The following is a 27,496-nucleotide window of genomic DNA, read 5'->3' as shown; positions in this document are numbered from 1 at the left end:
TTTGTTGCGGATTCCGCAACAAGCCAAAATAGATAGTTGTTCTGGATTCCGCAAATTTAAGCGGATTCCGCAAAAGTAAATGGATTCCGCAAATTTATGTGGATTCCGCTTACAATTTGAGGACTCCGCTTACAGCTTTTGGATTCTACTTACAGTTGGGGTTTCCGCGACAGCTTAAGTTTACTAAACACATATATTATCATTTGTTCATGGATTCTATAAACTGGTTTGTAGTTTGCCTCTCTTAAAGCACAACCATTTCGTTTGAATCCGAAGAAAATCAAAAGTCAACCGCAATTTTTCAAATTTATTGCTGAGAAATTTTTCCTGAAAAAGAACGAAAAAAAACATGTTTTGATGTCTTTGACAATTAATAGGTCGTTAGAAAAGTAATTCGAAAACGCTTTTTTTTATTTGTCTTCGGATGCGTTATTTTACAAAATTTTGAAAAATTTTGCAAAAAAAATTTTAATGAAAAGAAAATCCCAGTGGGCAAGGTTCCGATAGTGTAATAGCTATGTAATACTGTGATTTCACTTTGGCAAATTTACGAATCTTATCAATGAGTCCTTATCTAACTTAGATAAACTGCTTTTCTAGTGCCGTGGTGCTTTCGATAGAAATTGGCTCAGAAAAACCGGATTTTTTGTATATCAAGCGTACAAATCGGATCTTTGCCCTAATTTTTGAACGTGTTGAGATTACAGGTGTTCGACCTGTTTACGCGCGGTACCTGTTGTAATCAAAGGGTTTACAAGATAATTTATTTGATTTTCGGAAGACTGATTTTAATTTTGATATACTTATGTGTTAAAATAGCATTTTTTGTCCCGATTTTGATTTCTCCAAGCGATTGAAGAACACAAAAAAAACTTCTGGAAAAACAACTAAATTCAAATACGATTTATTGCAATTTATGAATAATAACAAAACAATAGAAAAGACATAAAAAGGCATGAAAGAGGAGGCAATGTCCAAAAATATTCATTGGCTGGCATCATCAACAAACATTTTCCAGTTGTACTTAGCACCAATCAACTTGAAGAACTGCTCGTTCCATCCTGATATTTTCTTTAACACCTCTTCATTTATTTTCTTACTCGGATCAGTGTAAGTTTTGTCTCCCTGACCTTTATTGCCCCAAAATGGGTTGACTTTTCTCGTCTCCATCCCAAAATGAACTCTCACTTGATCCACTGTTTCTTGTGGTTGCGTTGTCAGGGATTCGGTTTGCACTAAAAGGATTTGGGATGCTTGGAAGTAACGTAGAAATTCGTAGAGTATGCTGTAGTAGTTGGAATGTCTGAGATTTGACATATTTGAGATGAAAGTGTCAACTGGTGTTTTCAGATTTCGCCTGCGAACATCGCTGTTATATTGCGAAAGCTGAAACAAAAATGAACTTTGAATTTTTGAAGACTGTTACAGAAGAAACGTGCAATTTCAGGCTATATTTTATGACATGGTCGAAAATTAAATGATCCTGCCGTAAAAAAAACATCTCAAATTGAGTAAGCACCTTGCAATTGAACAGATCAGATATAGAGCGAAGCCTTTTATCATATCCCATTTTGAAATTTGTTGCAATTTTAAGTTATCCAGTTATAATTTCTATAGTTGTTTAAATCGAAATCATTAAGTATCAAAAAGTCCTTTTAAGCAATGCTTCCAAACGTTTTCTTGAAGTTGAGAAATTTCAGCGGATGTTGTTTGGCATATTTACCACTCTGTCGTAGGGGTCTCTGAGGAGCATCACTAGTCTGGCATTGGGATTACTGCAGAAGATAGCCTTGGCACTGGTTCCAGTATAGTAGGGACAGGCGTCCAGAAGGTTCCTCTTCACTGGCTGCGGAGTCCCAGGCTCACCCGCCCCACAACTCTTACATCCATTGACGGAAGGCGGTACTTTCTTCACACTGCCTGCATAGATTTCATAAATTTAATATGAAAAATCGTCAGGCTTCGTCAATTTTCTGACCAATGCGGGTAGGTATAGGAACTTTGGATTCGGGCGTTTGTTACGTGAAAAGTCAGAAATAATTAAAAGCTTCGTGCGAGCAAAACGAGATCACATTCACACCCATTTAGCCGTGATTAGAGGCTGTACTACGAATGTCCAAATTTTGTTCGCAAAAAAAACGGTTTAACACTTTTGCGTTTTGGAGAATACAGTGCTGATTTAAATTATCCGGACAAAACGAACAAAACTTGAATTTTCAAACGCGTTTTTCTCAAATTGGGTTAAGATTCGACAAAAAGTGAAGAGGACAAAAGTTGCTTAGAATTTCACCAGAATTAATATGATGCCATTTGTTCTCCGAAATTCTCAACAAAAAAATTACACCAAAAATGGGTCAAGTTGGTTTTTTTCAATTAATCAAGAATTACGCTGAAACTACTTTGTTAATTGATAAGAAAGTTATCTCACAGGAAGCCTCGTACGCAGCTCAACAAAGTTTAAGGAGGGTTAAATATCCAAAAAACAGTATAAGAGAAAAAACTTTCACTTGATAGTCAAAAAATGTGATTTTTACTATATAAAGCTCAGAATCTATGTTTAAAAATAAATTTCAAACAATTTGCGCAAATTTTTGGAGATTTAACCCTTGTTAAACCTTGTTGAGCTGCGGAAAAGGCTTCCTCTGAGATGATTTTCTTATCAATTAGCAAAATAGTTTCTGCGTAATTCTTGATTAATTGAAAAAAACCAAAATGAACCATTTTTGGGGTAAATTTTTTGTTGAGAATTTCGGAGAAAAAATGGCACCAGATTAATTCTGGTGAAATTCTCAGCAACTTTTGTACTCTAAATTCTCAGCAACTTTTGTCAGTTTTTGTCTAATCTTAACCCAATTTAAGAAAAACGCGTTTGAAATTCAAGTTTTGTTCGTTTTGTCAGGATAATTTAAATCAACACTGTGTTTACTGATTGGCAGCTTTTCAACCTTATGCTCAATACAACAACTACATTGCTAATTTAAATTAACCGGACAAAACGCGTTAAACTTGAAATTTAAAACCCGTTTTTCTCAAATTGGGTCGAGTTTAGGTGAAAACTTATGAAAAAAAACTTGCTTAAAGTTTTAGCAGAAATAATATGGTGTAATTTGTTTTGCGAAATTCGGGCCCAAAATTTTACCCCAAAAATGGGTCATTTTGGCGTTTCATAGTTAATCAAAAATTACGCCGAAAAAACCGAGTCGATCGCAGACATAATTATATCAAAGTGAGCCCCTTACGTAGCCCAACAAACTTTAAGAAGAGTATTATCTCCAAAAAATTGCGCAAATTGTTTAAAACTTGTTTTTAAGCAAAAATTCTGGGTTTTATATAGTAAAAATCACATTTATTGACTATCAAGTAATTTTTTTCACTTATACAGGTTTATGGAGATTTAACCCTCCTTAAACTTTGTTGGGCTGTGTAAGAGGCTTCTTGTGAAGTATTTTTCCTTATCATTTAACAAAATAGTTTTAGCGTAATTCTTGATTAAATGAAAAAAGCCAAAATGACCCATTTTTGGGGTAAAATTTTTATTTGAGAATTTCGGAGAAAAAAAGCTTTGTTGGGCTGTGTAAGAGGCTTCTTGTGAGGTATTTTTCCTTATCAATTAACAAAATAGTTTCAGCGTAATTCTTGATTAAGTGAAAAAAGCCAAAATGACCCATTTTTGGGGTAAAATTTTTGTTGAGAATTTCGGAGAAAAAATGGCACCATATTAATTCTGGTGAAAATCTAAGCAATTTTTGTTCTTAACCTAATTTGAGAAAAACGCGTTTCAAAATTCAAATTTTGTTCGTTTTGTCCGGATAATTTAAATCAGCACTGTATGAAGCAACTGAAGCAAAAAAACAGAGGGCTCGATGTTTTGAGGAAATAGCGCTTGGAGTTCACTTCGCCTTTCGAAAACTACGATTTCGCAGTTTCGACATTCTGTTGTACTTATTAGTCCGCTTGTGTCATCTCATCTATGAGGGTAATTTTAAAAGTCAGCTATTGCATTTACTTGCAGAGGTATTCTGAGACTAGGTATTTGTGTCCTAATCGATGATATGGTCATACATATTCAATGACAAAGGTGACTCACCACTCATGGCCCAGCATGGCTCCTTGCCTGCATCTATGAAGCCACTGTTTGGGTCATACTTCTCCGTGTTGTTTATCTGGTGCTTCAGTTGGATGGCCAGTGTGGTTGATCCACACTTGTAGCTGCCAATGAAGTACACTATCTCACAACACATCTCAACTGCTAAACAAAACAACCAAATCGCTTAACAACACGCATTTAGACCTGCATCTGAAACACTTTTTTTCCCAGCTCTCAAAAACTAATAAGGCATAAAGACTTTTCCGCATTGTAACTGAGTGATACTTGGCAGTTGAAAAGGCAGTGATTTATTTCTTATTTTGAAGAGTAACTTCAAATCACACAACGTTACATGCCTCAGTGTTTTGAAATTTGAAATGAGTCAAATCCGCAATTCAAAAAATCCATTTAAAAGGAGATTAAAACATTTTACTGGCTCTTCAATGCTGCTTTTTTGAATGGACGTACCTGATGGGTCGTATTTTTTATCTGGACACTCTTTAACTGGTTGTTTGGTCTGCAGTTGACTGGGCAGATCTCTCTCGTCCAGGTGGAAAATAGACTTGGCCCACGGCAGGGAAGACACGTTCACGTCCTTCTTCCAGTCCTGTCATCAACACAAAGCCACAAATATAATCCGGAGGTATATCTTTGAACAATTTATGCTTCAATTGAAAATACACCGGGTCTGTGCATTGCTACAAAATATCAATAAAAAGCAAAGATTTTGGGGTTCTGCCCAGGATTAAACTTCTAGATCCATATTAGGTTCATTATTTTTAAGTGAAAACAGCATTTATCTATGGAAGAAAAGATCAGCATACGACTAATTCGCTTCCAATAATGACGATATCAATATACAGGGTGTTTTCAAAGTTTGTTTTTTGAAAATCATCTCTCGTTTCATAGATATTTGGTTTATTAAAGTGATTTTTTTTGCAGTAGACAGTAAACATTTGCCGAATTCAGATTATATAAATAAGAAGGACGTTTCACGGCGTTTTATGCTGAAAAGCTAGTGCTGAATCAAAATAACCGGATAAAATGAATTAAAACAGAATATTTAAACTCGTTTTTCTCCAATTGCATTATGTTTGGCCAAAAATGATGAACAAAAAACTGCTTGGAAATTTATTAGCTTTTTTATGGTGCAGTTTTTTGCAAGTTTTTGAGCCAAAATCACCCGCATCCAGTTTCAACCGTTAATAATCAATTATATTATGATTTTACTTGATAAAATTGATCAAAAAACGACTTTAATCAATTAATAATTGATTGTAATCTCTTTTGCTGAAATCAAATTATATTCAATTATTACGCATTTTAAACGATTGTAATCGATTATAAAGCAATCTATTTTTCTATAAAACTATTAACAAATACAATTGATTAAAACCGATTATTTTTATCTCAATTTCGAGTTCACTTGTTGTTCACCAAAATCAATTTAAATCGATTTTGTCTTCGACCTTGCCACTGAATTGCTTATATTTTACGAACCACATATACTTTGATTTATGTGAAAAATGAGAAAATTGTTTTAATGTTTTAAAATCAATTCAATTTTATAGTTTTTTTATTTTTTCATTTCTCCATTGAAGTTGTTTCATGATGCACATTTTAACCACCTAAATATCAGCACATTGCTTTAGTTTCATGATTTTTTCGGAAAATTTATTTTTTACCTACCGCGGGAACCTTTCAACTAATATGAAAGGATCTCTTTGAAACTTTTGTTTAGAGGTAAAACTTTGTGTTCAGATGAACTAAAATGTGACAAGAAATCTCGCTTTTAGAGATTTTGTTTTTGACAGAAAAAAAACCTGGACATAATTGAAATATACTTTTGATGCTAAAATAAGAGTTTATAATCGATTATAATCGATTATAATTGATTGGAAGGGTTTTTTGTTGGAATTAAAATCAACTAAAATCTATCTCTGATAATTATAATCATTTATAATTGTCAAAAAATCAACAAAACAATCCGTTATAATCGATTACTTGCGCCTAAACTTGGACCAGGGTGTGCCCGTAAAATGGGTTAAATCATTTGGTTCAAACGCAAAGAGGTAAACAGGGTCAATTGATGTAAGAATAACTACAATTGACCCTGCTTACCTCCTTAAATTTGAAAGAAATGAGTTATCCCGTTTTACATACGTAGTTTTGGTTCAAAATTTTGACAAAAAAATTGCTTCATAAATTGCGGGTAAAATTCCAAGCAATTTTTGTCCCCATCTTTTTCGGCCAAATATAACCGAATTTGATAAATAAGAAATTAAGCATTCTGTTTTATTTCATTATATTCGGTTGTTTTAATTCAGAACTATAGTAACTTGTTCTGCACAAAATGCTGTGAAATTTCATTAGCACTCAAAAAAAGCGCAAACAAAAATAATCCAACTCAATGAATTATATCATCAGAATTCGGCGAATTTTGGCTGTCTACTGCAAAAAAAAATCACTTCAATAGCCCAAATATCTGTGAAATGAAAGAGAAGTTGTAAAAAAACAAGTGTTAAAAACACCCTGTAAAATCTGCGAATGTACCAAAAAGTGCGTTGTCTTCTTATACTATGAGTTTTCTCACATGCAACTTAAAAAAAGGCTAGGATAGCAGAAGCAAGCGCATTGTTCCCCCTTTAACCTCCCTTACCGCTCAAAAACTTTCAACCCAACCCCTGCTCTCCTATCCAATCCCCCCTCGTTTTCCTGCCCGAAGGAGGCAAGAGGTAGGAACAATGACCCACTCACTCACCACTGCCAATACAACATGTGGGTTCTCGAAGGTCACCTTGCCAACGGCAATTGTAGCCGCAGGGGGATCTCGCAGGACTCCTCCATCTGGCACTCTGACGTGCTCGCCCCTTTTTTCCACAAGATTGTCCACGTCGTCTTCGGGAGAAAATCTGAAGCAGAGGAGTTTTTCAGAGGCACCTGATCAAATATCGAATTTGTTTATCCGTTCGCCGGCTCTTTTCTACCCCTTCAGCCCAAATTGCAATTTCTCTTACGTTATTTTTGCATGCTATTATAATGGCTACTTTGGGTAACATTACGACGTATAGTAACGACAAGACTGCTCGTATATCAGAGCAAAGCACTGAATGTTCCGACTGCCACTTAATCCATATCGAATAGTTTTTGGAAAAATTTTGAAAAAATATAAATTTTGGACAAAATTATAGATCAAGCGTAAAAATTTGATGCATACAAAAAATATACGACCACAAAGCTAGCCTCAATTCAATTTGGAACAATTTTTTGAGCGGGATAATTGGCCACGCATAACTAATTCGCGTTACCTAATTGTAGTGATAAACCTATTAAATAGATGCAATGCTCAGCTGAGTTTTGATACGCCATGAAAACGTTATTGTTCCGACTTTCGATACGAAAGTAACGGAATATTTGTGCTCTGGGTGGGTTTTTTTTCTTCAGACAAATTTCGACTTTTTAACTAGCCATTTTTGACGGAATTTTTTTATATCATTCGAAAGGTACTGTTGTCCTGAGCTCAAATTCGAAAAGATATTTCACCTGTGATCATTTTTCGTAAAGTTACGGGGGTTTAAAGATTGCCATTTTGGCCAATTTGGGACAATTAACGCGCGATATATTTCGCGCTATTAACGCGTAAGCGGAGAGTTAATCCGTCTTAGAAATCGTTCCAAATTGGTTGAAAGAAGCTTATTCGCCATAAATGGTTTGTTACAAGGAGCGAAATCAATCCTATTGTACTTTATATGGCGTGTGGGCGGATTATTTTCATAAAAATTTTCAAATTGTGGAAGAAAAAACAATTTCATTTTGTTTTATTTCATTGAATTTTTAAATTTTATTACTGCTCCATAAACCTTAAAAGGAAGTCGGAGCATTCAGGGCTTCGCCCTGATGCGAGCAGTCTTGTTGTACTTTATATGGCGTGTGAGGGGATGATTTTCATCAAAATATTCTAATTTAAAACAAATATTTTATTTTATTACATTTAATTTTTTAATGTTATTACTGCTCCATAAAACCTTAAAAGGAAGTCGGAACATTCAGGGCTTCGCCCTGATACGAGCAGTCTTGCCTTCTATTTTAGTTGAACAAGGATCTTCACTAGTTCGTTGAAAGATCATAATTTACTGTTACGTTTCAGCATTATGAAAAAAAATCTTCAAAACGCGCATAAATTTATCCAAAAGATGGCCAAAATGGCAACTTTTAAACTCACACAACTTTGCAATAAATAATCGGAGGGAAAATATACTTTTATATTTGATTTCAGGGAAACCATATTTTCAATAGGGTATAAAATAATTATTTCGATCGCCGAGAAGTGATTGAGTAATAAAACAAAGACTGCTCCGAAAAATGATTGAATAATTTAAAAAAAGACTGCTCGTATATCGAGTAAAGCCCTGAATTTTCCTACTGCCCCATAACCCATGTCGAACAGTTTTTGGGAAAAAATATTGAAAAATTATGTATTTCGGACAAAATCAAAGATCAAACTGGCAAAAAAAATGGAACAAAGAAACAGCGGCAGCAGATTTCTAGAGAACATAAAAAAAAGAACTTATGGATGCAACATCATTCAAACCAGGGATTGGCAAAATTCATCAAGGAGGTAAAAATTTAACCATGAACCTTCCGTGAAAACAAAGATCCAGGATCCCCCGAGAGATTTTTTTGGAAAGTTGTCTGAATAAGAAAACCACCCCGAGCATATATAATTCTTACTTTCTTCAAAAGTCGGAACAAAAACTTCAAAAACATGAAAACTCTAGCCTATCAAACTAGACGCAACAAGTTGATAAAAAATAGACATTTTTTTAAAAATAAAGTTCAAGATAAACTTGATAATATTTGTGCAAAAACAATTTCACAACACACAAATGTTATGTGTCAATTTTGTATAATTCTTGCATTTCATGAATTTTTTTAAATTAAAATATTATATCAAGTTTCGCATAATAAAAAAAATGCTTCAATAATATCGTCTAATTTTTCTGTCATAAAAATTCATAACCCCCTAAAAACTAATTGCAATGGTTTGCCCTTACTATGTCGATTAATTTCACATTAAGGTTATAATGCTAATCTCTCCTCCGTAAAATGACAAGTTAAAACCTTCCGATTGAATAATTAAATTGGATTCAAATTGGTTATCGCTGCGTGTATAATTCTTGATTTTGATAATTTTGATCACGTAATTAATTAAATGCAATCAGGTCTATAATTAATCGGACATATTTTGCATTGAAAAAAAAACCGTGCAGTGGAACGTGCGTTTTTGAATAGAGGAGGTCTCGTACTATAATCGTGCAAGCTGCGTGTGTGTAAATCCGTCCGGTCTGGTAGTGCAAATGTTTATCAAATCTCAATACAATTTTCTCGTTTTGTTGCAGCGCAAATATAAAACAATAGTACAAATGCATATAAACGTAAATGTGCGAAAGTATAAATGCATATAAATGTAAATGCATACAGGGACAGTAGCCAAGCGTATACATGGTGCGTCCCGGCGGGTTCGGCGCCGGTTCGAATCCCGACTAGGTCATTTCCTTTCTAGAACTCGAATGTGCACCGAACCTGATGGGATGCCCCGTAACCAGGTTCGGTCCCCCCAAAACCGATTTTAACCGTCTTTTCGCTCTAATTTGGTTCAGCCTTGATTAAGGCTGACCTTTAAAAAGAGCAATTTGTCTCAAGGACAAATACTGGCCATTTTTGCAGCTTGCTTTGAGTTATGCAGTTTTTTTTGTGTCCGATGTTACCGATAACAATAAAAAAGTTTGTTAAAAATATCATTATATTACGAAATTTCCAGAGTTATTTTCCCGATAAAATACTCGTTAATTCAAGTGTTTAAAAACCGTTTTTTTTTATAATCTTGGAGATTGACGCGCACATTTTGGCGCCCCACAAGGGACAACGAAGTTATTCACGATTCTGCACAAAAGACAACGAAGTTATTCACAATTCTGCATAAGGGATCCGAATTTAGCCTAATTGGTGTGATTAACTTATTAAATAGATGTAAATATGACATTCGTTCTCCTCTGCAGTCAGCCGAAGTGTTCAAGTAAGTGAGCGCTTTGAAATCATCCGTCACAAGTAAACTACATTAGAACAGTGGCTTTGAGCCTCTGCGGTACTTGCTGCTTTGTGCGACAACTGTGCCGAAACCGAGTGTATCACTGAAATGATTCAGAATCCGAGTATCAGAACCAAGGAGGAGTCATTTCAGTAACACAAGGAGAAAAAGAGAATAGAGGAATAAGCATGAATATGGCTCATTCACACCAGGCCCTTCAGTTTGAGCAGGAGGGAAATAAATTCTTCGGCTAAAAGAAGTACGAATCAGCTGTGGATTGTTACTCAAAAGCGATCAAACTAGACCCCAAAATACCCCAGTTTTATATTCACAGCTGGTGTCTTGGAGTTGAAGGCCTATATACAGAGGTGATTGCTGGACAATTCTTCCGCGGCGGACCGAAAATCTGACAACCGAAACCGGTGACCGCCCAATCTCCAAAACCGTCAAAAACTGTAAGACTAGTCTAATCTTTACAAACCATTCTTTGCAATAAAATTACGTACGATGTGTTATTGTGTATCCCAACTCAAAGCAAGCTACAAGTGGTAATTTTTTCTCGATACCAAAAATTTTTGGATATTTGTGAACAGAATATTAATCCGTGAAATCGGATCAAAGACAAGGGGTACTAGACTAGTTTTTTGGATTGGTTTACGACTCGAACCTGCTGACCAAAATTTTCCGAAAAATTTTTGGGAAAAAAGTAAAAATTTCCAAAAAAATTGTCGAAACGTCCCCATAATTCTGCGAAACTGTGCTGTAACATGACACCAACCTTATGGTAAGTGGTCTGGTAGCGAAATATTAGGCAAATTAAGTTGAGTTTTTTCATCCTCAGGTTTTTTCCGCGTGTGTTGTTGGAACTTAACCGATTTGCCTGATTCTCCAACCCCATTGGTAAACTTAAGGTTTACAACGACTTGATACCTGTTTGCATCCGTTCGTTTTTCAAAACATTCGTTTTTCAACGACTGACTAAGTGGTCCGGGACGGTAAAATTAAGCAAGTTAAGTTGTTGTCTTTCATCCTCAGGTTTGCTCCGCGTGTGTTGTTGGTTTTCAACCGACTTGCTTAATTCCCAAACCTCTTGGTAATTCGTCGAGCTACTAGCCGATTAGTAGTGACGCACCGTCGTACGACCGTTCAACCAATTTCGTACGCCGTAACATCATCCTAAGTGGTCAGGGAGGTGATATTAAGTAAGTTAAGTTGGTTTTATTCATCCTCAGGTTTACTCCGTGTGTGTTGTTTGATATCAACCGACTTACTTAATCCCCAGCCCCATTGGTAACTTTACTCACCGAAAACCGTTCCGAATCGCCCCGCAAACGCCCGATAACCGTTAAGTATAGTTTGAGTTAAGTATAGACCCTAGAGCCATGGATGAGAACTTTCAGAAGAGGGTTCAAAGGTTATTTGCGAAGCGAACCAAGCTTGAAAATGAACTGTACAAGTGCCATGAAATTATAATTGGGAACATTGAAAGTCAGAGTCGCTCATCAAAGATTGACACTCAGATTCAGAATTGCAAGAGCCTGATAGAGACTGCAGTTGAAATAAATGAGGAATTGATTAAGTTAGCTTCTAAAAGTGTTGATCCTGATAAATTGATACCAGCGCAGGATATGTGGCTTCATACGGTTACATCAAGAAACGATACAGTTTTACAGAAGGCTGCATCATATAAAGCTGGCTTAAACGTTGAACCTGAGGAAACAGAGCTTGACAATGTTGCAGAATCGTTAAGTACGATCGTAACAACACAACCACAAGATTCACATGAAGCAGATGCGCGCTCTAAGGTGTCGCGGTACAGTAGTCGACATCATAAATCAGGTTCGCATAAATCCAGTCGCTATACCGTCGCGCAGTCAAAAACATCAACTGAGAAGAGGCGAGATTTGTTGGTTTTGAAGAAGCAGCAGGAGGAACTTGAGAGACAAGCAAAGGTGTCATTGAAGTTGAAAGCGCAGCAAAATAAAATAAAAGAACAGCAAGGTAATTTAGAGTTGGAAGAACTAGCTGAGGTACACCGCAAGAAACTGGCTGAAATTGAGTTAAAGGAATTCGAGTTGGAAGAAGAGCTTTCTGCAGCAAGTGAGAAGATAGGAAATGCTAGCGTAACACATGTTGACCCACAACGTACTGAACAATGGGTAGAAAACGTTGTCACTGAGCAAGAGCAGGCCGAAGTTGTTGCAAGCTCAGAGCAAAGTCATCCAGTAGTCGAGAGTTCCACTTTGATTGCTTCTGATGTTTTGCAAGGGGTTGCCTCCAGCTCAAACTTTGTTACTCCACACTTAGCTTCAACACCTCATGCTGAAGTTTCGCAAAATCACAATCTGATACCACAAGCAAGTGGTAGCATTCCCGCTTCAATGCCCTTTGGTAATCCCACCATTAATGTGGCACCGCCTTCTGTGTCGACCGTTACTAATCCAGTTTCGCTTCCGGCGAGTCAACCTTTTGTTCCTCCATTAACCGTTCCGATTCCCATTTCGCTTCCGATTATTCAACCCGTTGTCCCGTCAACCGTTCCTATTCCCTCTTTGCTTCCGGTCAGTCAGCCACATTCCGGCCCCGTTTCAACTGGGTATCAGGCGCCTGCAGCGCCATCCCATCAACCTATAAATGTTCCAAACAACCCAACAAGTTTCTCAAGTGAACACTATAATCCGTATAGCAGTTTGTGGAGACCTGCCGCGACTGCGCAAACGATGCCAGTTCCTCAATACTGCGCACCGCCCTCAAACGTTTTCTCAGTGACAACTCCTGTTGTTCCACCAAACACCGTAGTTCCTTATACAAGTTTTGGGACTGTGTATTACACCCAGCCGCAAATTCATCCAGTTGTTGAAACAGAGCATCAAGGTTATCCACCTACATATCCTGCGCCCACTACTGGCCCGTCTTACGTGCCTAATAGCGAACAACCCATCTCGGCGAGAGAGTTAGCAGATATCATTCTGCATAGCCGCAAAGACCGTCTACCGGAGTTGAACTTGGAAGTGTTTGATGGAGAACCACTTAACTGGTATGAATGGTTCGGGCAGTTCCAAGCAACAGTTGATTCGGCTATGCTAACTGATGATGAAAAACTCAAATATCTGAAAACACACGTTAAAGACAAAGCCAAGAGTGCAATTGCGGAATACGGCTACAGTGGAGTGTTGTATAAGGATGCTCTAGCAACTCTCCAGAGAAAGTTTGGGCAACCTCATGTTGTAGTTGGTGCACATTTGGATAAGTTGAAGAATTTTCCCGCATTGAAGATGCACAACTCTGACCATGTTATAAGTTTTTCTGCGGTGATTTCTGGGCTCGTAGCTGTTTTTAGGTCTTTGTCGTTCAATGACGACTTGAAAAGTGTGAACCTATTAAATCAAGCCGTCAGTAAGCTTTCTCCAAATCTAAAAGAGGCATGGTCCATGCATACTGTTAGACAACATTGGCAGCGATTAACATTGCTAGACTTCAACGATTGGCTTAAGAATAAGGCAGAAGGCCATGAGCGATTGAAATCTTTGGTCAAAGTCGAGCAGCCAGTTAAACAAAAAGTAGTTACAAAAGTGCTTGCAGCTAACACTAAGGTAAGTTCTAAGGATGAGAAAAGTAGAGAAAAGACAAGGTTTCCTCCATGCTCGCTATGCAAAGGGCAGCATGCACTCTGGAACTGTTCCGTGTTCAAAGAGAAAAACGCAACACAAAGGGCTAAATATGTAGCAGAACAAAAGCTCTGTTTTTCTTGTTTACAAGGCAACCATACCTTCCGAAAGTGCCAAAAGGCAAGAAAATGCCCAAAACAGGACTGTGAGAGCACTCACAATGTGCTTCTTCATGAAGCCGAGAAAGTTTTCCCGCCCAAAGAGGCCGACCGATCACCATCGACTCAAACTAATACAAACACTACTTCTGCAAACAACGCAGCTTGTGTTAAACCTTGTGAGGGAACTGCAAAAGGTATTCTTCCCGTTGCGTTGGTAGATGTCTCCTCTGGTTCGGAAAATTCGAATGCACTAGCACTTTGTGACACCGGTTCCACTCATTCTTGGGTTTCCGCGGCACTCGTTGAACGTCTGAAATTAGTTGGCACGCCCGTAAATGTTACGACCGATGGTTTTAACTCAGCCAAGGTATCTAAAACTCAACGAGTTCACTTGAAAGTTTCCGCAAAGCCCAATGAAAGTGAATTTTCGTTTTCGTTTGTCGCTTTCGTTAAGCACAACATGTATATAGGACCCGATGTTATAAACGTTTCCGAATTGCAGGTCAAATACCCGCAACTAGCCCCGTTAAAGACGACTGCGTATAATTACAAAGAGATTGAGATAGTTATAGGACAGGACTTCTATCATGCGATAAGACCCCTCGAACATGTCTTCGGAGATGAACTTGACTCACCGTGCGCCGTCCGACTTCCGATAGGTTGGGTCATTAGTGGTCCGTCTCCTAATCGTTCGTCCTTAAATTCTTCTTCCTTTAACTGCGTTACGGACGATACTTCTCTGACCGACCAAATCAAAACTTGGTATGAGTTAGAGTCGTATGGTGCGTTCAAGCAAGTAGATGCCCGTTCCGCCGCAGACAAGCGTGCTTTGTCGATCCTAAAAACTGAAACCGCTTGCCTAACAATTATTATTCTTCATTAGCCCAATTGAAGTCGTTAGAGAAAAGATTAGATAAAGATCCGTTACTTCGCGAGAAGTATACCGAAACAATCAGAGAAGATATAAGTAAAGGATATGTCATAACCGTCAACCCGCACGATCCCAGCTCACGAGCCGAACGTGAGTGGTATCTTCCACACCATCCGGTTTTGAACCCGAACAAACCCGGCAAGGTGCGCCGTGTGCTCAATGGAGCATCCAAATTTCATGGCACTTCCTTAAACAGATCTCTCTTGGTTGGCCCGGATCTCCTTCAAAATTTTATTTTTGTACTGTTGAGGTTCCGACAACACAAGTACGCCGTCTCAGCGGACATAGAAGGTATGTTCATACAAGTTGGAGTACTTGCGCGAGATCAACCGTCTCTCCGTTTTTTGTGGCGGGAGGACCCCACTTCAAGTGTGGTGGTTCACCAATACACCCGTCATATTTTTGGCGCTCGTGATTCGCCAACTTGTGCGAATTTCGCGCTACAAAAAACTGCTTCTGATAATCAAGCTGAATACCCCGAAGCCGCTTCAGCCGTTGTCCAGAAGTTTTACATGGACGACTATCTTGACTCGTTCGAAAATACCGCTGACGCTCTTAGCTTAAGTAAAGACTTAGTCGCAATGCTCAAATTAGGTGGGTTTAACCTGACAAAGTTTGTTAGCAATGTACCCGAAGTTACAACCGCTCTTAATCCGGACAACCGTGAGTCCAACCCGTCAGTTAAGGATATTTGTAAGAGTCCAGACCAATCGTCGCATGTTCTTGGTCTCAGGTGGGATCATGTAAAAGATACCCTAGTAGTAAGTAGAGGTGTTGATCGACCACTAGATAAAGCAATTACTCAACGCACCGTGTTGAGTTTTGTTTCCTCAGTTTTTGATCCAATAGGACTGGTAGCTCCATATACTGTGAAAGCGCGCCTTTTACTAAAAGACATATGGAGAATCAGTGGTCAAAAGTGGGATGATGATCTCCCAGAGGAAATTAAACAACAATTTCTAGATTGGCACTCAGGACTTCCACTATTAGGTACTCTGACGATACCTCGTAGCTATTTTACCGAACCGTTCGACCGCTGTGAACTTCACACGTTCAGTGATAGTTCGCAGGACGTTTTTTGCGCCGTATCGTTTCTCCGAGCCCGACTTGCTAAATCGCAAAAGACCGAGTTAGCTTTTGTATTTGGGAAAGCCCGTGTAGCGCCTATGAAGATGCTCTCCATTCCCAAGTTAGAGCTTCAGGCTGCTCTGCTTGCGACTCGACTCAAAGAAGAGATTTTGAAAGCGCTTACTTTCAAAGTAAGCAATGTATTCATGTGGACTGATTCTACCACCGTTCTCCAGTGGCTTAACTCGTGCAACAAACTTCCTGTGTTTGTTGGAGACCGCACTGGTGAAATCTTGGAGTCCACCACCATTGATCAATGGAATCATGTACTCAGTGGTGATAACCCAGCTGATACCGGCACACGAGGGATTTCTTCGGAAGCCCTCAAGGATAGCAGCTGGGTTAGAGGCCCTAGTATATTGAGGACATGTGATTGGCCATTCAAGCCGAACACTGATGTCATCAAAAAGATCCAATTAAAAGGCCCACTCTGTGACATTGATACATGCCTTGAGACTGCATCTACGTTTGTTGTTGATGCTTCATCTGAGAAAGCGCCGTCGATCCGTCTGTTTAAAAATTGGGATAAATTTAGCTCAATTGTAAAGTACAAACGTGTTTTAGCGTTTATGCTTCGTGTGCTACCATCGCATAAACACTTCCGTACAAAAACGCTTGAAATAACCGACCCGTCCGAGTTAGATATTGCCGAGCAGAAGCTCATTTATCTCGCTCAGTCCGAATCATTTCCTGCCGAAGTGAAAATACTTCAGTCCGATAAACTGATAACAAAGAAAAGTCGGATTGCTAAATATTCTCCGTTCATCGGCCCAGCTGGCATCCTGCGTTCAACTGGACGTATCAGCCGTCTTGTTGATACCGACTTTGATAGCAAGCATCCAATAATACTGGATGGTCGACACCGAGTTGCTCATATGTTGATTAGGCATATGCACTTTCAACATGCACATCAGGGGTTGGATTACATGCGTGCTGTAGTTCAGTTGAAATACATTGTTCTGAAGTTGCGCCGGTTACTTGGGAACATCGAAAATACTTGCATAACATGCCGTAAGCGCAAAGCAAAAACAGTTGTGCCCATTATGTCTGACCTACCGATTGAAAGACTGGGTTACAAGCAGCCTCCCTTCTCCAACACAGGTGTTGATTACTTTGGCCCGTTTCAAGTGCCAATACGCCGAAGTACCGAAAAGAGATGGGGTTTCCTATTTACCTGCCTCACGACTCGAGCAGTTCACATCGAGTTGGTTCCATCTCTCGATACTAGTTCCTGCGTCATGGGCGTAGAGCGATTTATTGCAACGCGAGGTACCCCCAAAACCATTCTTTCTGACAATGGCACGAATTTTGTTGGTGCTCAAAAGGAGCTCCAATCCTGTGTCCAAAATTGGAACAAAGTCGCCCCGGCCGTTTTCGTCCACAAAGGCATTAAGTGGAAGTTTAACCCGCCCAGTGCCCCTCATCACGGTGGCGCCTGGGAGCGGCTAGTGAGAAGTGTTAAGCGAGTGTTGTACGACATATTAGGCAACAGGAGATTAACTGAGGAAGTTCTAGGAACAACGCTCTGCCTAGTTGAACAATTACTTAACGCAAGACCGATCACTCCGGTCAGTTCCGATCCGCACGACCTAGAGGCACTCACCCCGAATCACTTCATTCTCGGTCACAGCGCAGCTAGCTTCCCGTCGTTAAGTTTCGAAGATAACTTTGATTATAAAAAGCGTTACGCCAGAGCACAATCGTACGCTAACGCAGTTTGGTCACGCTGGCTGCGTGAATATGTACCATCTCTCAACAAGAGAGCAAAGTGGCATAATGATTCGGATGTCACACTGAAAACCGGCGACTTGGTTTGGGTAGTCGAACCCGACAGCCCACGTGGGCATTACCCACTCGCCCGTATTGCTAAACTACACTACGGCAAAGACGGATGCGCCCGATCCGCCGACATAAAGACCGTTACGAGCGAACTGACCCGACCGACCGTAAAACTCGCACCTGTTCTTCCGTCTTTAGGGGCGGAGGATGTTGCAGCGCAAATATAAAACAATAGTACAAATGCATATAAACGTAAATGTGCGAAAGTATAAATGCATATAAATGTAAATGCATACAGGGACAGTAGCCAAGCGTATACATGGTGCGTCCCGGCGGGTTCGGCGCCGGTTCGAATCCCGACTAGGTCATTTCCTTTCTAGAACTCGAATGTGCACCGAACCTGATGGGATGCCCCCTAACCAGGTTCGGTCCCCCCAAAACCGATTTTAACCGTCTTTTCGCTCTAATTTGGTTCAGCCTTGATTAAGGCTGACCTTTAAAAAGAGCAATTTGTCTCAAGGACAAATACTGGCCATTTTTGCAGCTTGCTTTGATTTATGCAGTTTTTTTTGTGTCCGATGTTACCGATAACAATAAAAAAGTTTGTTAAAAATATCATTATATTACGAAATTTCCAGAGTTATTTTCCCGATAAAATACTCGTTAATTCAAGTGTTTAAAAACCGTTTTTTTTTATAATCTTGGAGATTGACGCGCACACGTTTAAAAAGTTTTCGATTCCTTCAAAAAAGTCGAAACTTCACAAAAATTCAAAGCAGACAAGACGAATTGAAAACATGCGTTGATGATAAACTAAAGGCAAAATGGAAAAAATCTTGTTAAAATGAGTAGTCAAGCGTTGAAAAGGCTTAAAAACTTTAAAATTTTATAAAATTTTTCTAGTTAAATGGTTTTATGTTTGATTTGTGATTTTTTAAAATATAATTCATGCACTCCCCCTCCCAAAAAAATCCATTCTTAAATTAAAATTGTTTTCTGTTGGATTTTTGATTTTTTAAAATATAATTCATTCCTAAAGGCCAGCGCAAAGAAAAATTCAAACGTTTTCGCAAAAGTTTTCGCGAAACTGTATTTGTATATTATGAGAAAAATTAATTTTTTTTATGAAAGCTATTTCCTTGAATACGGACGGCGATTGTCTTTTTTTTGATAAAAAATTTCTAGTTATAAAAAGAGACGGTCTTTTCATTTTTTGACATAAATTTCTCAGATACGAACGGCGATTGTTTTTTAGTTCTTTGATAAAAATTTTCTAGTTAAAACTTTTTTCCGAAGTGAGAATGCACTGGAAAAAAACCCAGCGCATCTTGAGAAGTTGATCATATATCGCAAGCAGATGAACGAGGCATTTTGAAGTAGCGAATACCTTATATATGAGCCGAGACCACTTAAGAGAGAGCAACCAAAATAAAATTGAAAGTTTGGCTTCCTATCTCGATTCTGATTGGTTAATATAGCGTTTGTCTACTTGCTGTGAGGGAGGCGGATATTCTCATGGAGGGACCCACTGATGAAAAAATTTCGACCAATGGAAATCAGCAGACGTTATTATCCGCTGATAGATTTTTGCAGTGAACGGAAGTCAAAGTTAGCGTAATAAAATATAGCGTGCACAGTCCGTGCAGACACAAAAAAGTTAATGTTTTTTTTTCAAATTTTGTTAAATCGTGTAAGCGAAAGATTTTTTCTAATATTTCTTTGATCTGACAATGTTTAAATATTCATTGATCTGCAGTCTGCGACTTCTGTAATCGGTCACGATTTTTCGCGATTTTTGAATGGTCAAATTCTGATTGGCTGAAAAAAACTGAAAAAATAGTCCAACGTTCGGTCCTTTTATCATGAGGGACGCCCGCTCCTGGATTTATTTATACGCGTCCCCCTCCCCTTTTTCTTAATCAAAATTTTCCAAAAAGTGCCGAAAAAGCGGCGCAGAAATTTCGGCCAAAACAGGGTCTTTTTAGTGCTTTAGGAAAGCTCGGAAAATCAATTTGGTCGACCTAAAAAAGAAGGTCGAGAAAACTTTCGAAATTTGTTTGAAAACCCGCCCCCCCCCCCTCGAGAAAATCCTAGATCCGCCCCTGTTCAGTGCTATCATTTTTTTTAAATATTAAGTTCTATATGAAGACAAAGTGTGTTTTAAGAGGCTAAATAACTTATATATAAATTTCCACGGCAAATGAACTAGGTGAACAAAAGTTATTACTTCTTATAAGCAGGGGCGGATTTAGGGAGGAGGCGGGGGAGGGCGGACGCCCCTCCTCAAGGATTCGACACCCTGCCGACCCAAAGGGTCCCCCCTTGGGTACTTTTTAAGAAATCCACTTTTGGCCGACCGACCCTAAAATTTTTCTAAAGGCGCCTTTGGCGCCAATATTTACTAATTTCGAGGGGGGAGCGCGCGCCAAAAAAACGCAATTTTTTGGTCAAAATTTTCCATAAAGTGCCTAAAAACGCCTTTTTTGACTGTTTTTTCAAAAATTTGCCTGCGGCGCCAAGAATTTTCCCAAAATAGGGGCAAACAGTGCTTTGGGAGAGCTCAAAAAATCAATTTGGTCGGTCTAAAAAAAAGGTCGTCAAAATTTTCGATTTCTTTTTGAAAAACCGCCCCCCCCTCGAGAAAATCCTAGATCCGCCATTGCTTATAAGTATATAAAAAACCGCATGTGGGGATAGGAAACGGTAGATGAGCCATTCAACTGATAGCCACGAAATTGAAACAAAATTCCTAGAATATTAGATTTTGGAAGAAACAGTCAAACAAACAAAGGCAAGCAGCAAAATCCCCTCCTCCATGAATCCAAATTGATGACCACCTCGACCCGAATTATCGCCATCAGGTCTTCGCTTAGTTGAGCTCAAGTAATGTGATGTTTCTCACCTTCCGAAAGTTAGACTTTCGCCCACAGACCTTTCATGAGATAGTCCGGAGGAACCTGTGCCAGTGAAATAATTTTCCAGATTCTCCTGGTTTTCCCTTTTGGAAAAATACCTCAGAATTATTGTGAGATTAAAAAGACAGAAGGTTGTCAACACCAACAGCATTTGGTAAGTCAACCTGCTGATAGAGGCCATTGCGTGGGGTGAGACGAAACAATTGAAGCAGAATGAATGCGTAATAAAATGTAAGCTTGAGACCGGCAAAAAATTGGGAGTTTCTGTCCTCCGCCACTGTTTCAAGCGATGAGATGGCTAAGTTCAAAAAGTTGGTATGCAAATATGATTTTATGGAAATGTCTAGTTCATAGCGGTGATCTTTGGATAGCGTTCTTTTCTAATAATTATATTTAAATACTTTGCTTCATCGAGATGTTTTTTAACCTCAAGATGGCCGAACGAGTTATTATTTCAAATAATAGAAAAACAACGCAATCAAGTGAAAAACAACTCAAAAAAGGAATTATTAGAATAATTATAAGATTGTCGTCGAATATCAAGTTCACAGACCATAGTTGCATTTCATTAACATTTTTGCGCCAGCTGGGAAAGATTGTATTGGCGGAAACGACTGCATCAAAGTTCAAAGAAATTTGAATTCATCTCAAAAGTTGTTGAGGTTCTAAAGGAGCAAATTGAGCGTAAATTTGAATGGCATACAAAATCCTCGCAAAAATCGATTGATATTAGGTTTAAAAACATTTTCTGTGGCGTTGCTCTGTTTTGGATTGAAGGTATTTAATAACACCGGAAAAGCAGTTAGACAATATGTTTAAATTAAGTTCTAAAAACAGTTAACACAATATTACGAATATGTTTAAATTAAATTTTTGACGGTTATTTTCGTTCAGAAATGGCTGAAAGTGAATCAATAATATAATAAACCATCATTCAAAGCTGGCGTGGTGGTATGTATACGCGTGTCGATGAGACCGAGGTTTAATTTATGTTAAAAGTGGCACAAAATAAATCTGAACTCCACGTGCTTGGATAACCTTTCAAGCGAGAAAACATTTTCATACAAACGAAAAACTGAGCTTAATCAACTAGATATGAGCATCATATATTTATTTTACATTTTGTCAAGCCATTAAAATACATGCTTTTTCTGGCTTTTTCGTTTGCGATTTGTAGTTTTTGTGTTTTTGTCGTCAACAAGGCCATGAGAGCCTTAATTTCATCAGGTTAAGAAACGGTAAATGTGATTTACCGGATCAATAAGCGAGGTATGTTTGAAGTACCAGTACCACATTAATAGTATCCGTTTGTTAAGTCGCGTAAACTCACGACGAAACACCCACTTGCGTAAAATCACGCTTCTTCGGTGCCTTGGAGATTGACTATTTTGTTTAACCACAGTTTTGAACCATTTTTGGTCGTTTTTTTTTGCAAATTCATGAAACCCAATTTAAGCCACGTGCTTCAAAATTATCCCATTCTTCAGCCTGATCTTTGCGCTGGCTATTGGACTGCGTTATTTGACTCGGCTCTTTTTCCTTTCCCCCCCCCCACCTGCAAATTTTTATATTTGAAATTACTGTCCACTTTGTCCGATTGTCATGAAAATTGCCATGCAGACTAATTAGGCCATGACAAACATATTTGGTCTTCATAATTAACCTTGTAAAACAACTCGTTAGACCATAAAAATCATGTTTGAGTGAGGTGGGGGGGGGGGTAGGAAAAAGAGCCTATGACTCAACGCAACCCGAGGACCCACCAAATTTGGTCGCCTTGCTTTTATTTCAAAATTGAATTCAGCGATCCACAGTTTTCTATTCTTGAAAAGAAGAAACAAAAACTGACCAACGGTCGACTCCGATCAAAACAAATGATTGAGGCAATCTCCGCTTATGGTCCGCGACTTATGCTGCGACCGAATTAGGTCGCGAAAATTGACTTGCCGCGACCAAAAATCCATACTCGCACCCGAGTTTTGAGTCGCGCAAAGTCGTAACATGGGTCGCGCAAAAACGCAACATGAGTCACTCGCAAAGTCCCAAAATGGGTGTCGATCATTGAAAATGTGGAGGAATTTTGTATTCGAGTTTTATTTTTTTTCCTCAGAGTGATCTGTCATACTAATCTATCAAATTAAAGCCCTTTAAACCGTGATTTGAACGACAAAAAAAAACAATTTTGAAAAAATTGTCCGAGTCTTGAGAAAAACTGGTTCAAATTTTTTGAGATTTAGTCTAATTTTGAGCGACTAATGCGACCGAGTAACACGATCGAGTAACGCTCGTTATTTCAAATGTTTTTTTTTTAAATTCTCGGACAAAAAAATCGATCGAACGAAAACTAGTTTGGGACGTTTCATTTAGCGCTTGTTTGGCAAAAAAGTTTTTGCTTAAAAATCAAAAATTATTGAGCAAAAAGCAAGAAAAAATTTCAATTTTTAGATTTTTTTTGATGTTGTCCATCATTTTTATTTTACTATATATTGGATTTGGATGCGATCTATTAGTTCTCGAATCACACCACCTCGGCACTAATTTGAAGAAAAGTAGAAAAAAACGTATTCCACTTTTTGTACAAATATGGTCGGAACATTGCGTGCTACTTGCACAGCAACCAGGTATCCTTGAGTCGCGAAGAAACAAACCTTCTGGTTGCTAAAAGTCGCAATATATTTTTTCTTGTTCACGCAGAATTTTTTGAAGGAGCAAACTTGCAAATTATCTTTTTTGAGTCGCTTAAAGTCGCAACATATTTGTTTGAGTCGTGCAAAACACTTCAGTCTTTCAATCTAAGTCGTGCAATGTTGCGACATATCTTTATTTGGTCGCGCAAAGTCGCGCAGAACACTTTGATCGCGCAAAGTCGCAATATAATTTTTCTTGCTGCGCAAAATTGGTCGCTCAAAGTTGCGCAAAACACTTCAGTGATGATCAAACAGGTCTTGGCCGAATTCGAAACCAGTACATTCTTCTCAGGCAAATACTCATATACTTAACCGAAGTGCCCGGAGAAATTATAGAACTTGATTTAATCAAGGATTTAGGCCAACATTTTTAAAGCAAAATACTCAAATAGTGGAAAAATCAATTGGAAAACTTGCGTCGCTGAAAATTAGTCGATTGAATATCTAAACAAAAGCCCTGTAACGTTTCCATATAAGTTACAGCATGAAAAATAAGCTGACCATGCTCAGTTCATCAACCAGGAAACCAAAAACTATCATAATTGAGTCTTTATTCTATTATTGAACACAAAAAGTTTAGAATCCAAGATGTAGCATTTATAAGTATAGTTACTTTTTCCAGAAGCCAGTAATCAAAATTGTTGTTTGAAGAAATTGAGTAAACCAGCAGCCCAAATGTGGCCGACGCAGTTGATGTAAGGATTTTGATTTTCAAACAAAAAAAAATATGTTCGAATTTGATAACACTTGCTAATAGCGAGCTTTACACAGAGGCGAAGGGGAGCTTTGCACTACTTGCGATATAACACAGACGATATTACGATAAAAAATAAGAAGTCGAAAAAGAGGCAAAATGTTATAAGAACCAGTTGAACCAAAGTTTTTATATGTCTCAATAAAATATAACTAGAGGCCCAACTGGAGGTGTAGGCACGTGTTTGATAGTTATTGAGTTTTTTATACTGGGATGATATGCATATTTTCAGGAAATCAAAATTTCCTAAATTCTGAATTGTTTCTCTAGTAAATTAAAGCAGAAGAGTCAACATTTTGAGATATTTCCCAAGGGTATATCGTTTTTCATACACAAACTAAGGAGAATTTTTTGCAAGCGGTTGGTTTGATTGACTTTTTCATCTCAGGCTTGATACAAGGCAGGCCAGGGCGGAATTTCGCATCACTTGCGGTACAACGAAAGCGTAGTATTGCGTGCTTCCAAATAGTGAGCGAGATGAAAAAAACCAAGTTGAAAAAAAATTCAAAAAAGTTAGCAATTCCTTTTGAATATACGAAAAATACAACCTCAAAAAACAGACGAGAAAAAAAACACTAACTTTCAGCGAGATATTCCGAACGCTCACTAAACCAACATTAAATGGCTAGATAGCAATTGATCCGAAATCAAAAATTGGCAAAGGAAATTATTGTTGTCAAAAAACCCTTGAAAAAAAACGAAGTTTTTTTTGAAACTACAAAATTTTCAACCTCAGACTCTTAGTATGTTCCGAGAGTTAACTAAGCCAACAAAAGGTGATAAGACATCAATTGATGTGAAACCAAAAAATTCCAAGGGAAGTTGTTGTCGTACAAAACTTGAGAAAAATTCAATCTCGGAAAAACAGACCAGAAACACAGCCACTAGAAAAAAAAAAAAACTTTAGTTTTTTTCCAGATCATTCACTAAGCCGACAGCACGTCGTTAGACGCCAACTACTTCTTTAACTGAAGATATCGAAAAAAATTTGTCATAATTTTAAAAAAACTTTGAACGAGTAAAGAAGTTGAACTTTCAAATTTTGCTAACAATGAACTTGATTGATTAAAAATAAGAAATATCCTTTTTTTCTCCTTATACCGATGCAAAATAAATGTATTTAAAATACAAAGCAAGAGCCGAAACCAATCAGGCCGAATAAAATTTCTAAGCGAAAAAGAATTTAAGAAAAAAGAAAATATACCAGCCAGGTATCAAATTAAAAAAAAAAATACATGATTTAATCAACGACACTTAAATATTCGAGGAACATTGGTTAGAGCAAAAACAAATTGTGCAATGGCAACTATGCCGACAAAATATAATTCGAAGCACTATAGTCTGACTAATCATTTTTCCGGGAAAAAAATTTCAATGAGACACTGAAAAAAAAACAAGGTCCGACAGGTAATCGAACCTCTGACAATAGATTGTAAAAGCAACCGCATTACCTCCAGACTAAGTGCGCTGGTTCTTAGAAGTTGCTTATGTTCAATAAAAGAGCAACATCAGTTTCAATTACAGGTGTGTAAGAAAACGTGTTTACGTGAAAAGTCTTGTTACCGATTACAAGACACTTACTCTCGCAAGTGTAAAACTTCGCAAGGTCAAAGCGCAAAATCTTGACTGCAAGAAGTAAGTCGCAATCGCTCAAACTGATAAATTTCCCAAAACTCGTCTTATCGATTGAACACTTAATATGAGAATTGGCTCGGTAGTTTTCAAGAAAAGTCAAAAAGTTACCAAGAAACGGTCAAAAAATCAAAGTTTTGATCTTTCCGAGAAACAGAGCATTTTGTGCAGATAAACTCGGCGTGGCCACTTGTGCAAAGAACTTTTCTAAAACTCGTTCTATCCATTGAAAGAAAAAGCTCGAATTTGGGAGCAGGGAGGAGTTAGGGAGGAACAGACGCCCCCACCCTCAGATATTCGACCCCCTCACCAAGGAAAGAGCTCCCCTTTCGCATTGTTTTATGACATCCATTTTCTATCGACTGAGCCTGAAATGAATGTAAAAAAAACTACAGTACCAAAGTATACTAATTTTGAAGGGGAGAAGGCGCCGCAAAACGCAATTTTTTGGTCAAAGTTTTCCAAAACGTGCCCATAAACGGCGCTTTTGACCTGTTTTTTTTTCCAAAAGTTTGGCGCAAAAAGGGCCTTTATAGTGCTCTGGGAACAAACAAAATCAATTTGGTCAAGTTTTATAAAAAAAACTTGAAAAATTTTCCCAGTTTTTAAAAATAATACGCAGAATTTAAACCGCGGTATTAAAAAAAATTGACATTTCCGTGAGCCAAAGCTTTTTGTGTAGAGAATGTAGGCGTCACCGCTTATACAGAAGAGATTCACGCAAGTTGTTTTTTCGATTAAACCCAAGAACTCTGATTTTGAAGGGTAGTTTTTGAGAAAAAAAAACACTTAGTTTCAAAAACGTTAGCAGAAATAAAAGTTACTTTTTCGAGTGCAATTTTTTTGTGTAAAAATAAGGAGGTACTCGATTACAAAGGGAAGTTTTACAAAATCGCTTTTTATTTGAGTCGAAAGTCTCAGATTTAGGAGGGCAGTTCTCAAGAAAAGCACGCCGTTTCAAAACACGGTCAAAATTTTTGTTTTCTCGATGAACAAATTTTTCTGATAAAAAAGTTTGAGCGTAGTCGCTGGTGGAAAAGAACTTCTCACAGTTCGTTTTTTTTAAACAACAGCAAACTTCTGTTTTGAGACGATGGTTTTCGAGAAAAACAAATAATTTTAAAAGTCGTTCATGCAACAAAAAGTTGAGATTTCCGAGGGTGTATACCGTTTTGTGTAGAAGAATTGGGGAGTAACCGCTAATGCAGAGGAGTTTTCTTGCCATCCTTTATTTCCATTGATTCCAGAATTTCAGTTTTGAGAGGATAGTTTTGGAGATAAGGAAAAAAATCCAAAAGATGACAATGGGTGATAGACAATTCCCCCAGACTTCTTCGAAGGCTGTAAAGAAAAATAAGCAGAGACACAGTTGAGTTTTATCATTATCACACATTGTCACCTACTGAAGGCGATTTTACCATTTTCATCTACTTTTGAAAAATTAGTAGCGTAGCTTTTGAAAAAACACTAAATTTTTAACATAAAAATGAAAAAAGTTTCAAGGCGTCTCAAAAATTTACTAATATAAAACACCAATTTCGTACTTTTCTTGTTACTCGATTTTATCAAACAAACATGGCAAGCAAGGAATTTGATTTTAAATTTAGCCACGGAACAAACTTATGACGAGGAAATAAAGCCTACACTTTTTGAGCAGACAGCATCTGAAACTTTTCGTCATAAAATGTTTTTTTTTTTCAAGAGATTATTTAGAACCTTGTTTTTT

At 37.9% G+C, this 27,496-nt stretch overlaps 2 protein-coding genes across 3 annotated transcripts in view; one reads left to right on the top strand and one right to left on the bottom strand.

Annotated features, from left to right (window-relative positions):
• Positions 1–915: 915 nt before the first annotated feature.
• On the bottom strand, positions 916–21,683 carry LOC134854319 (uncharacterized). 2 transcript variants are annotated; one of them, XM_063870525.1, is made up of 6 exons: positions 20,685–21,683; positions 6,849–6,999; positions 4,556–4,694; positions 4,088–4,249; positions 1,724–1,920; positions 916–1,386 (listed from the first exon to the last, which is right to left on the bottom strand). In XM_063870525.1, the coding sequence occupies exons 1-6, from the start codon at positions 20,876–20,878 to the stop codon at positions 985–987; spliced, it is 1,245 nt and encodes a 414-aa protein (XP_063726595.1). In that variant the 5' UTR covers positions 20,879–21,683; the 3' UTR covers positions 916–984. The 2 variants fall into 2 exon arrangements, with proteins under 2 accessions (XP_063726595.1, XP_063726596.1); XM_063870526.1 differs by having other exon boundaries at positions 6,885–6,999.
• LOC134854320 (calcium uniporter protein, mitochondrial-like) overlaps positions 10,108–27,496 on the top strand; it is a 192,449-nt gene continuing 175,060 nt past the window's right edge. Inside the window, exon 1 of the mRNA XM_063870528.1 lies at positions 10,108–10,115. The gene's annotated coding sequence lies outside the window, so the exon portion shown is untranslated. The remainder of the gene's footprint in view (positions 10,116–27,496) is intronic.

This window comes from Symsagittifera roscoffensis, chromosome 9 (genome assembly GCF_963678635.1).
Source record: "Symsagittifera roscoffensis chromosome 9, txSymRosc1.1, whole genome shotgun sequence".
NCBI lineage: Eukaryota > Metazoa > Xenacoelomorpha > Acoela > Convolutidae > Symsagittifera > Symsagittifera roscoffensis.
The sequence above is the reverse complement of the archived record's forward strand: the minus strand, read 5'-3'. Positions and strand labels throughout refer to the sequence as shown.

What these genes read in the sequence shown, in the direction of transcription:
- LOC134854319 (XM_063870525.1), bottom strand. Translation starts at nt 20,878, where the DNA reads ATGGCCTCTATCAGCAGGTTGACTTACCAAATGCTGTTGGTGTTGACA. An exon ending in TAAAAAATACGACCCATCAG is followed by an intron (nt 4,250 to 4,555) that starts GTACGTCCATTC and finishes TGTTTTGTTTAG; the next exon opens with CAGTTGAGATGTGTTGTGAG. An exon ending in GAGACCCCTACGACAGAGTG is followed by an intron (nt 1,387 to 1,723) that starts GTAAATATGCCA and finishes TTTTTGTTTCAG; the next exon opens with CTTTCGCAATATAACAGCGA.